This window comes from Trachymyrmex cornetzi, unplaced genomic scaffold (genome assembly GCF_001594075.2).
Source record: "Trachymyrmex cornetzi isolate Tcor2-1 unplaced genomic scaffold, Tcor1.1 scaffold637, whole genome shotgun sequence".
Classification (NCBI taxonomy): Eukaryota; Metazoa; Arthropoda; class Insecta; order Hymenoptera; family Formicidae; genus Trachymyrmex; species Trachymyrmex cornetzi.
This window is the reverse complement of record NW_017299956.1, coordinates 749,277-761,610: the sequence shown is the minus strand read 5'-3', so window position 1 is coordinate 761,610 and position 12,334 is coordinate 749,277. Positions and strand designations below refer to the sequence as shown.

Below are 12,334 nucleotides of genomic sequence, written 5' to 3'. Positions count from 1 at the left end.
TCTACTCAATATAATCAGAACTTTTCGCAATTAGTATTGCTCCTATTGATTCTTTATCATTCTCACATTTATTTCTATATTAACAACCGAATGAATCTGCTTCGTCTCTTTTTTCCTTCTTTCTCCCTTTCTCTCTTTCTCTCATGAACGTTGGCGGAGACGACCCACGTACACCGAGTGTCGCGTGGGTGTGGGCCGCGTACGTACGTGTCCGCACGCACAGTGGGGGCACGGTACCGATGCGGTGCCCCACCGCCGTTGCCGCCGCGGTGGAATGGAATGGAAAGGAAAAGAGCTGTAGTGTACCTACAGCTGCCTATCTGCCTGCCATAGACACGATTATGTTTCGTGTCTGGCGAACCCATTCAGTGCTTCTCACGGCACGGGGGCACATGGTGCGGTCGCGACCGCAGACGGTCTCTCCGCGAGTGGTGCACGCACGCGAGCTGTGTGCGACGAAGAAGTGCAGCGAGAACATAAGCCCGCCAAGGAGGTCGAAGGATAAAGTGAAAAGAGGGAGTTGAGCGGACAAGTGCGAGAAGTAATATTAAAAAAAAAAAAAAACGTTACTGAAGACATTTTAAAAATACATCGGGTACATTGGAAGTTCCAGACGATATTTTCTCTGAATGGATTAAGTTTATCAAATATATCAGAGAAATATATTAAATTGCATACATGTTATACAAATCAGTAACAAAAAGAAATTACAATAAAGTCTGTAAAAAAAGAAATTTTTAAAAAGAAGAGCAATTAAAAAATAATAATAGTAGAAAAATGAGAAAAAGGTACCAAAAGAGCAGGTGCCACGTAGGATATGTACGTCATTCTTTTTAATGTAATTCTGATCTAAAGATACTACGCGGAAAAATACTATTTCGCGTTCGGAATATCGGTGGGAAGCGTGTAAGAAAGAATTGCGCCGCGGAGAGACCACGACGAACCTCGCACGAGTACGAGAGCACTTTACGCACTTTCGGAGGAGATTCGACGCGTATCCGGCGCGGTCACGCGAAAAGCCCGGTTCCGTGCTAATTAAGATAGCGCGCGCGATGCCGTGAAACGTTCTTGTCGATAAAGTTCCGCGAGTCAAATGACTCGTCGATTTTGCGCTCTCTTCTCCCGGACGCGTGCTGGAAGTCCTTAAATAGTGTTATCGCGTATCTAAACGCGGGCAGACGCCCCAGCGGGGACGATAAGAGAAGAGGAAGAACGCAGCTGCAAGAGTGATCCGCGTTCTCGGCGAGACCAAGCCGGAAAATCGGCGACTTACGATCTTAAGATCACTCGGGTGTCGTGAAGGTAATTAGAGCTAATTAGCGAAATTTTAGTCGCAACTAATTGTATTATTAAGCAGGTGGAAGCGCAGTTCTGGTATCTTTAGTTTGCATTCGTGCGGATCATTTATCATGAATGGAGCAGAAGCTAATTGTCGAAAGGGAGTAAATTTATGCGTGCTATCGGCACGATGCATCTGCGCGTTCGTTTTTGCAGCTCGTTCAAAACTTGACAGCTAATGAATGAGAGAGAAACTGCATGTGTATAAAAAACAAAAATTCCGATGCAGTAATTCGCGCTGGAGAAAGTAGCGATAGTAATCGAATAGCAATTGAATGTAACCATATAGACGTAATAGGTATAGATTATTGTAGGTTGCGCGTTCTCTCTCCCCTGATCTATTGGATTCCTGTTTACGTTCACAATTCTTTATCTTTACCTTTATCTTTATTGCAATGCACTACATAACAAAGTACAACGTTGGTAAACGAAAGAAATATAGACTTATCGCAGCACACAGAAATGGTAAGGCACCAACAAAACTGTTGTTACAAAGCTCGCCAGTAACAGAATATCACACGAGTAAGTAGCGCAGGAACGCATACAAGACCATATATACATACAAAAAATCTTTAAATCACATAACCGCATACAATTAAATACACATACATTCACATACTCTTATGAGCATTATTTGTCCAAGTTCAACTTTGATAAACAGCGTGGATGAAATGATTTCAAGAGCGTTGTGAGCGTAAATCAAACTACAGCCTTAGAAAGACAACGCCATGTATTGAATTGCAACAGCATCTTTCTTTAACTCGATATTTGAGAGAGAAAGAGAAAGAGATCGAGAGAGAGATATAGTTTTAAAATTTCGGAAGAAAATCGTTTTTTTTCAATTTTTCCGTTGTCTTCTAATTTTCTTGGTTCCTTTCTCAAGGATAGCAAAATTTGTTGGAAAAATTTATGTGTGTTCATAAGATCTGCTATATTTGCTTCTTTCTGAAAAGAAAATAATTTCAGTTTTCTTTTTGTAATTTGAAAAAAAAGGCTTTTTTAAAACTAGATACAGGTCAATCTATTTCGTTCTTTCCAAATTGATACAGTGATAATTTCATGGAACTGCATCTGTATTTATTACGTCTATGAATGTAACAGCGATCTATTCTGATAATTAGAGGGCTTCAGTAGAAACACACGGAGACAGATTGAGTAAAACGTTTAGGTCACTTTAGGTAGAAATTGGAAAGACATCCGATAAGATCTCCAAATCAATCATCGATCAGCGGATTCACCGGTCTCACGACCGATGTAACGACCTGCTCGTGCTCCGTTATGGGCAAAGAAAAGATGCAACAAATTAGTGGTTAAGGACGAGATTGCAGGCGAGGCAAAAAACATGCGGACTTGTAAATCAGCCGTTTTTACTCACGGAAGTCGGGCTGACGTCTTCCGAAGCGTGGAGCGGTCGACGCAAGGTACGCGCTATAATACAGCATAGAGATGCGATCAGAAATTTTAATTAAACCGTTATGATGTTCTCGTCGTCGACATGGAAAGTTATGTTATCGCGTACCGCAGCCTCGGCTGACGACAATTAATTTGTTTCCAAATCGCCAAATTCTGTCGTGCGAAGCGAGATAAACACACAGCATTTTTTTACCATGCGACAGATAAGTTGCGACGTTTCACGGTACATCATCATTCTTCGACGAATCGATAACGATGAATCAAGGTAAAATTGGAGAAAGAATGAATGATTTGGAGATTTTTAACTAGCGAAAGGATCATGGGCGTACCCAGGATTTCAGTCAAAAAGAGAAGAGGTACAACAATTTTTTTTCACACAAAGCTCATTAAAATATTTACATCAAAGCTAGTGAGGATCTTCAGCACACAAACGCGTTACTCTAGGGAATAACGCATGAATACGCATTGGCTCGTTAATGAGAAAAACTTTAATCTTTAACTCTTTATGGTAAAAATAATTTTTGTAATTTAGTTGTTCACGCAGTTTGCTTTAACTGAAAATTATAAAAATTCACACAAAAATATTATTAAACATCAAGATCATTGACCAAATATGGTCTTCTTCACTCATTTATGTTGAACATTTCTCAGTCCATTTTCACTTAATACTGATTAATTTTTTTTCTTTGCTAAAATTTAGGGAAAGACAAGCACTCTTCTCTGTCGTCCTTGCGTACGCTCGTGGAAAGGATCATCTTACTGTAATTCATGTTCACGTATAATAGCCTTTAAACAGACAACGGCAAGTTGTACTGCACGGGAAAATTATGTTGATTCGATTACATCATTCGCCTGTAAGAAACGGCTTCGGTAGCGGATCATAAATGTCGGGGGCAAAGCGCAAAAGCGCTCTACACGACTTTCTGGGACGGATCGTTGTTGCACGGCTAACCAACGACGTAGAATGCGGCGACGGGAATGGTTCTCATCCACTTACGCGGAATTGGATCACTCGCAGTCCGTTCGGAATAGCTATGATTCTACGGAGGAAGTCGATCCGCTAAGTTTCACACGGAGATTGACGGAGATGCGATCCGCATTATGCCCAGCACCGACGTAATCAAAGTGCGACGTCCGAGTGGAAGTGGAATAGCTTTGCGTGCGCAATCATTAGACACGGCGGTTAAATATAGACATTTCGAGAAATTACTCTGTCGGTTGTGTACAAGAATCGAGAAAAAAAAACTTGCTGTCATCTCCCTCTTCTGAACGAGCGGAAATTTACGCCGCATGTTTCCTCAAGTTGAATGAAAGTATTATATTACCGACAAAATATCTCTGATAGAAGTGTATGTTTTTCTAGATACTCATCCAGTTACTGTCTATAGTATTATTCTCATTAGTTGCAACAATACAGCGACATGGACAAGAACATGATAGTTTTATTCAAGTGATTGAGACAGTTTCTCTGGTAAAAATACATATACAATTTTTTGCGTATACATTTGTCCAGTTATTATTTCTCTGGTATTAATAGATAATTATTAGTTAAAGTACTACCGTTTATTTTGTTCTATTTTTGTTTAATAAATGGATTCAGATTTTACATGTCTTGCAATAACTGTAGGCAAAGAGTTACATCTTGATTGAGATTCTATAGGTAATTTTTCAGTTATTATAAACAGAGTTAATATAACTGTTCAATAACCGTTCAAAATATGTATGAAATTTCTACCAGGGATAATAAAGAAAATTTTTTTTCCCCAAAAATAATATCCGGAAAATATACATACTGATGTTATCGTTTTTTCTTATATTGGCTATGCTCAGCAGAAAAAGCAGCTTTGTATATACAACTATTGTAAGATTTTTTAACATTATTTATACATTTAGTTCTAGTAAGAAACTAAAAGCAACATATCAATCATATTAAAGAATTTTACAACAGTTGGAAAGCTGCTTTTTCTGCGCAGCCATTTATCAGCATCAACATTTTTTTAAATCTACGCATTCTTCCGTTCTGAAGTTGGAGAACTTTGCGCGCCTTATATAGAGAGCGCAGCAAAATTGGGTCAGCATTTCATGTTAGTGCAATTGAATCTTATTTGAATTATCGACGTCGAGATAACTTTATATTCAACTTATTCATGACAGGCAACGCCATCGGCCTACTCGATCCACAAAGAACGGGAATGAGAGCAACGCACTGCTGTGTGCGTGCAAAGCTGTAAAATGAATTGCTTGTAATGGTACTAATGGAAAATGCATGAATTTTCTTATTACAGATACTAACGAGATAGACTACTGGCCGCGACCGTGAACAGCGAGCAGGAGTTTCCCGTTATCGAATCTTGCGGAAGACGAGTAGAAAAAGGAGCGATTCATCCGTTCGATGAGATTTTGCAAATCTCATGGTTTCCTGGAGCTTCTCACGAGACGAATTGCATGATAAATATAATAGGTAAATCTAAGTAATCTTTGTTTGTTCTCTTTCTCTCTTTCTTTCTATCGCGCGTGAATACGTGCACTGCCGGAAGTGTAAAAAGAATCGACGCATGTGATGAACAATTTCGAATTTTGTTCGCTCATATCTTGAACATGGAAAATGGATGTTTATTCCGTTACGTGCGTGCAAAGTTTACATGTTTATTTGCTTCCTCGTCGGAACAAGTGGGTCTGATGCGACGTGACGAATTTGCGAATTTAGGCGTGTCGGCGACGATGATGATCATTTAGTTAAATTGAATGTGACTGCCCGGGATAAATCCCAATGTGGTTCACAAATAGGAAACAAACTAAAGGTTTGAATCATGCTTTTTGTCATTAGCGATTCTTGTCTCACAAACCGTATAATTTTCGGTGAGATAAATAGTCAACCTTTAGGTATATGAAAGAAGAAAGCGAATTTTTAAATAAATCTTTCTTTTGTTGCTTTTCATTACATTAACTTATACATATAATTCCATGTGACTTATCATATAACATTGTATGGAAATTAAATACACATATTTATATTTTTAATAATTTAATTTTTTAGATTAATAAAATCTTTATTTTTGATTTTTTTTTTATTATATAATCTTTTTTATAAGCAAAAAATCCAGTCATAGAGATTTAAAAAAGAAGAAACCGATTTACATTTTTATGCAATTAAAATAGAGAGTACTGAAAATTTTATGAAGAGAGAACGGAACTTTAAGTTTAAGATCTTTGAAATTCTTTTGAATTCTTTTAAAGATTTGTCTTTCCTTTCATGCGATTATTTTATTCTAAAATCGTGACAAGATAAATATGAACTTATGTCGAATTAACCATTAAACATTAATTATTAAACAGTTGTATCATTGATTAGCTAATTGAAAAATAAATTTTTAGAAAAAACGTGAGGATTGTTTAAAATACATACATAAATGGTAGTGTTATCTATCGCTACCAATTAATACTAAATTCGAAGAAAGCTTAACGATACAACGGGCTGATATTCAATCCGAATGACGAGGCATGACTATTCCTAATTACGTCCGTTACCGTGAAACGTTTCCGAAAGTTTCGCGCTTTTGTTTTCTTCGTTAACTTGCGATTTATCATAATGGAATCTAATTATACCTAGCGGGACCGTGTACTCGCCGACGAGCTGCAAGTATTTCATTACCATACGTAAGTATCATGTCCTGTAACAGGTACACGAATCATAGATTTTATCATCTTAAATTCCGTTATAAACATTAACTTTATTGCATTATTAACAATTGAAGCAAAGAATATTATATCCGCACAAAAGTTGCGGATGTAATATTCTTATAGCTTCCCTTGCAGGCTTGAAGCTTGCATAGCTTCAGGTCGTGTATAAAGACAAAACGTCTAGCTGTTACGTCATGGGACTTGTATCACGTCGGCGATGGCATTCGCATAGTAATCATCGATAATGGTGATGATCGATCTGTCTTGCAGGAGGCATCGCACACGGAGCGCGATGCTGATCGTACCCGCTGGCCATTTATGGGCCCTCGAGAAAGATATATATATATATATATATATATATATTTAGAGAGAGAGAGAGAGACGGGACTGTTAATCCCTTCAATCTTCACAGCTCCTGTATGATCAAATCAGAAACCCTCTAATAAGAGTCTTGATATGAGCCGCAGTTTTATATGTAGGGTATAGTAATTTTAACAAAATCGGCGAAAAAAAAAGACATTTACTATTTTTTTTTTCTTTTTCTCATTCTGTTTCATGTCTTTTTTATCTATTTTTTTCTCAGAAATAGAAGAGAAGGAAAGAAAAACGTGATAATAGGTAGGGTAATTAGGATACGATAAGTTCCGATAAATTGTAGGTGAGAGGCAACAATGGTTATGTAGAAAGAATTGCGTGTATGGGATTATGGCTGTGATAACATAAGAAACGGGTATTGACTGTGATAATATATTTAAGACATAGATAAGATAGAAGAGCAATAATAAGGATAGAAAGAGAGACAGAAAGTAATGCAATAAGCAATTAAAATAGGAGTGCATGTGAGAAAAGTATGGATGAGTGAAGAAACAACAAAGTTTGTAAACCAACTCCTTTCTTGGCTTTATGTAAATGCTGTTTATGTAAAAGCCGACTGAAAAGAATAAATTTTATTCGATCTATTTCTCTCTCTCTCTCTCTCTCTCTCTCTCTCTCTCTCTGTCCTTCTCTCTCACAGGAATGATTAAAATATAGCAGACCAATCAAAAATGATTTTCTTATGGCCAGACTCTTATTAGTTTTTAGACCGAACTATCCTCTATTTCTACGTGTAATCGTTCGATCACAATTAGAATGCAGCCGTGTTCTTCGCTTCGGACGATCGCGATGCACGACACCTACACGCGCGCAAAGACGAGCGCGAGATGTGCGTTGCAAAATGTGTACGACCGGGTGTCGCTGCCCACATGCATTGCGTTGCATTGCCTGGCGTGACACCCACATGAAACGCAGCTACCGACTCGCGACGATAGGTCCCCAAGAGCCGTGACACGTTCCCGTTGATTATAGATCCTCGATAACTCGCTGTGCGCACGCGTTTCCTGACCAAATGTTACATCGCTCGAGACAGCAATTTTCAGCGTGGTCGGTGATATTCGAACGTCATGGAACGACCTTGCGAGAGCCGATCCGACGTCGAGACGTGCGCGGCGAGCGCGGCGAGTTTGCGGTAAAAGCTGAGACCCGGTGTTTTCTCATCACCGTATAAGTCTGCCGCGAGAATCGAGAGGCGGCAGTTGTGCAAAGTGAATTAACAAACGGGACTAAAAAATCGGACGGACTTGTGAATGAAATTAACTCGTTGGTGTCGATACGTGAGTGCAACAGGTAGCAAGAATGAACGTTTCTTTCTTTTTATTAATTGAAGAATATTTTGGGAAACATTATGGCGTTTCGCAAAAATTTTATACAATTTTAATTAATAAGAATTAAAAAAGAGCGTTTCTATATTTTGTATTATTTAAAAAAATTAACGAAAAAAAGAAATAAAAGAGGAGAAGGAGGTTGTTGTGGACGTTGAATGAACGAGTTGAATGATCATTAATTCCTTAAATAAGTTAATATTTATCGTTATAGTTATAAGTTAATATTTTATCTCCTTGATAGTTTAGCCGCTCTTCTAGGAATTTCTTACAATAAAATTATACTAATTCGAGAGAAACGCGAAAGATCTCTCGTCGTGTACAACAAGCAGCGAATGAATGCATTTTCGAGCTCGTTTCGCGGCTGAAATTTCATTTTTTGCTTAAACGACTAGAATTACATCAACGTATTCAGTCGGGCATGAGTTTTGTTCCATAACGGTTAGAGTTTCACTACTGTAATTTGCATATATTAACGTCGACGTGTAAGAAATTACTAATTCCATGGTGGTAAGCAAAATCATTGCGTATCGATCGATGAACGGGGCTATTGACTCGTTTCAAACGACAATCTGCTTTTATAGCTCTATTTAACCCTTCCGTTACCCACGCAGTAATTAACAATCTTGCTGACAGAGATTTGATTTTAGTTGCTTCGAGAGTTATTATTACAATCTTTCTTTTAATAGTGCATTTTAATAGCATATTTTGTTCATATAATAACGATCTCGAGCGACGTTGTAATCAAGTCTTTTATCATAACCATATTTTTAATGCATCTCGAGATAGCATTTTATATATGATAACGGATAATGTTGGATTCTCCTTCCGTTTTTGCAAAGCTAACACAACCTCTTTGGAAATGATATAGGTAAATGGTATGTGTAATCTAAGAATCTTATCGTACATATATTATTATAATGAATTTGTTTATTTGTTCTTCTGAGGATCTGGAAAAAAATATAATTATATATAATTATATATAAAATATTTCTACATATATATAACATCTTTTCCCGGAGATATTTTTCCTTTTCATATCCTGTTTCACGATATTTCGTGTTATATAAACAAAATATAAATTAATATATATTTAAAATTATATATACATATAATATTATCGTATCTTATTGTATAGTTATTTTATCATATTTAAATGACAAAAGATTAAATTTCAGTACTCAGTTAAAATTTGAATTTTCAGATAAACAACAATTTTTTTGGATCTTCGCTGTGTTCGGCAACGAAAAGAATTGAAAAAATAAAAGAGAAGAAGATGGTGTACCGAGGCAGTTTGCAGACGGACGATCCTAGGGATGCACCGAAACTGGTCCGGGTGTCTCCTTTGCGTAGCAGCAGATCTGCCAATCTTAGTTCAAATTCGCGAGCCATTACATCCGTGAAGAGCCCGATTTATCATAACTCATTCGCGACGTCAATCGACGCCAATCGAGCGCGGCTGATCGAGGAGAGGCGATTAGGACGCGAGCGGGATATTGAATCGGTCGAGAAGGTAATTATGAGGACCACCGGTATAAAGATCGGCGCACCGAAGCTGCGCAACATCAGCCAGATTCGCGAAACCGTTTTCTTGGACCAATCGCTAACGCCGATCGACAAAATCGGCAAAACGGACTCGAGGAACCGACCACGCAGCGTTGTTGCTGGTCTCGAGGATGGCAACGTCAGAATATCGAGGACTCATAATTCTTTGTTGGCGGATCTGAGAGACTTGGAGAGGTTGAGGAATACTCCACCAACGCAGCGTAATCACAGAGGTCCTTCACAGAAAACAGAATTGATGGTAACAATCTCAAGTAAAAGAAACGACGCACCGACCTCAGCCAAGATCCGATCGGATATCTTCAAGATCCAGCAGATGTTCCAATCGACGGATTCTTCACCCAAGACAGTGACTAAGAATAACAACGACAGGAAGATCAGAAGCGATTCTGAGAAAGAGGAGAGAAAATCCGGAACGGAAATCAACAGGACTCGGTTACTGGCGCAGAAGCTTCTAGAAGCGTCCAGAAGCAATCGGGAATCGTTAAAGGATCGATGTAACTATCCAAAGAATGTGTTTAATAAGATATCGAATAAAAATACAAACGGAAAAGTATTGGATAAGATTCTTCATGAGATTCCGGAGAAAGACCTGAGGGACAAACAAAAGCAAAAGGAAGACGCAAATTCGAATTACCAGCCACGTCCTCCCGCTCGCCGAAGAAGAAACTCAAAGAATCATCAGGGTTGGAGGGACACAGATTGCATCGCGAATGGGCGTCGCGAGTTGGAGGACCGAGGTATCCGTGATCTCGATCGCGGAGAGGACTCATCAAACGGAGGAGCAAGCGTGGAAGAAAATTCTAAGACCAGCTCTAATCTGGAAAGACCGGATATTCTAGACGGGCTCTTGAAAGAGTCCGATAGGCAGCTGGCGAACCTGAAGAACGATCTCGGCGAGAGGGAACGATCGCGCAGTCATTGGCGAGGATTCGTGCAATCCATGAGGCTGCATGACGTAGAGCTCCATTCCGACAGCGAGGACCAGCGGAAGGGTGAGTTTGCGCAAATCCTGTGCATCTCGCGCGTGATAAAAATTCTAATGAGAGAAAGATAACTAATATACGTTTATAAAGTTATTTGTAACAATTAGATAATGGCGTTAGGATTTAGAAATAAATTATACAAATTAATGACGATAGTAAATTGATTTCTTTAAATTTAGTATGATTTATTTAGCTTGTTGCAATAAATTGTAAATAATTCTGATTGAAAATATGAAGCAAATGATGAAAATTAAAATATAAAAGACGTTTTATCAAATTTCTCTTTTTATCAATTGTCATACGATTTGTTACAATAGCTTCATTAAAGAGGACATCGCGAGAGATGTTTACTGGTTCATTGATATCATCCCGCATTTCCTCGACTCTGCTTTTATCTCACTGAAGGATAATTATTGAAGTTGTCAGGTTTATCGGTTTAATACCCGCAGGCCGTTAAATGTTCGACGTTTGAAGGAAAGGGGTGCGTTTCATAAGCCAGCAGATTTAATTAGTGACGTTTGTCGAGGTGTTTAAAATTACAGTACAACTGGCATGGTCCATTGATCCCTCGGGGACTAAAGCACCCCTATTTTTGGACGCACCCTCACGCTCGCACGCTTGTTCGCATTACTACCGCAGGTCAGGGTAGTGTGTTTCGAATACAGAGTGTGTGTATGTTCCCCTGACATATGTTCCTATATATGAATTTAACCGTAGAAACAGACGTGCGGAGCGCCTTTTCTCTAGTACCGCAGTGAAAGTTCTATGCTGATGACGGTTCCAATCTTTTCAAGCACTCGGCTGTATATCCCTACAGAATATTCCGAAGAGCCGATACTTATGCAAATAGCGATAAAAGATCAAATGTGCCCTTCGAGCACAGATTTACGAGCCGATATATGCATTTAAGTCACTCGTTGTGCATAAGTAATTTCATTTTTGTTTATCTTTTTTAAAATTAGAAGTCCTGGAAAAAGGCATAATTTATAAGATTAATTTAAATTTAGGAGAGATTAATGAAAAATTTTGCTATTTTAAAATAAAGAAATTAATTAGACAAGCTGTGACTAGATAAAAGCATTGCCTTAAATCGACTGATTAAATTAAATTAGAAATTAGTGTCGGTTTTGCCGAGGAGGTAATCATTTAATGTAATCGTGGGACAGAGTCTCCGAAATCATTATAAAATTGATGTGAAATTCCAATAATTACATGCGCAATACGAGAAATAATTATGTAATATTAGATAAAATCATTTATTTTGTCAAATGATTTCATATATAGTGAAAAAAATTATTTGTCATCAGATGAAATTGTATGAAATCGAATGAAATCATGTAATCTGTAGGATACTGTTTTCAGCTAGTGGTTACCCTCCCTCGCTTTTCACCTACAATCTGCGATACGAATTGCGGTTCGGTAAATGTCAAAAGTGTCGGTGTGTTCTCACGGGTACTGCTTCCAGGAAATTTTCTAGTTCTCTGTGTATGAATGCGTGTTCAACGCGAGCGGAATGGCATCGCGGTCACCTTTATATAGTTGAGCGCAATGTGTATAAAAAGGTTCAACGACAGGCGTACCTCGCGTACCTTGCACAGCTCTTTTATCCTAGCTAAGCATTCTTATCTGTGACTTATCATCTTACATTCAGAC

At 38.3% G+C, this 12,334-nt stretch overlaps 1 protein-coding gene across 1 annotated transcript in view; it reads left to right on the top strand.

Annotated features, from left to right (window-relative positions):
- The first annotated feature begins 293 nt into the window (after positions 1-293).
- The window catches only part of LOC108766864 (uncharacterized), a 37,642-nt gene continuing 25,601 nt past the window's right edge, over positions 294-12,334 (top strand). Inside the window, exons 1-3 of the mRNA XM_018516399.1 lie at positions 294-1,302; positions 5,037-5,212; positions 9,337-10,690. Coding sequence (XP_018371901.1) covers positions 9,409-10,690 — 1,282 coding nt within the window. The 5' untranslated portion in view covers positions 294-1,302; positions 5,037-5,212; positions 9,337-9,408. The remainder of the gene's footprint in view (positions 1,303-5,036; positions 5,213-9,336; positions 10,691-12,334) is intronic.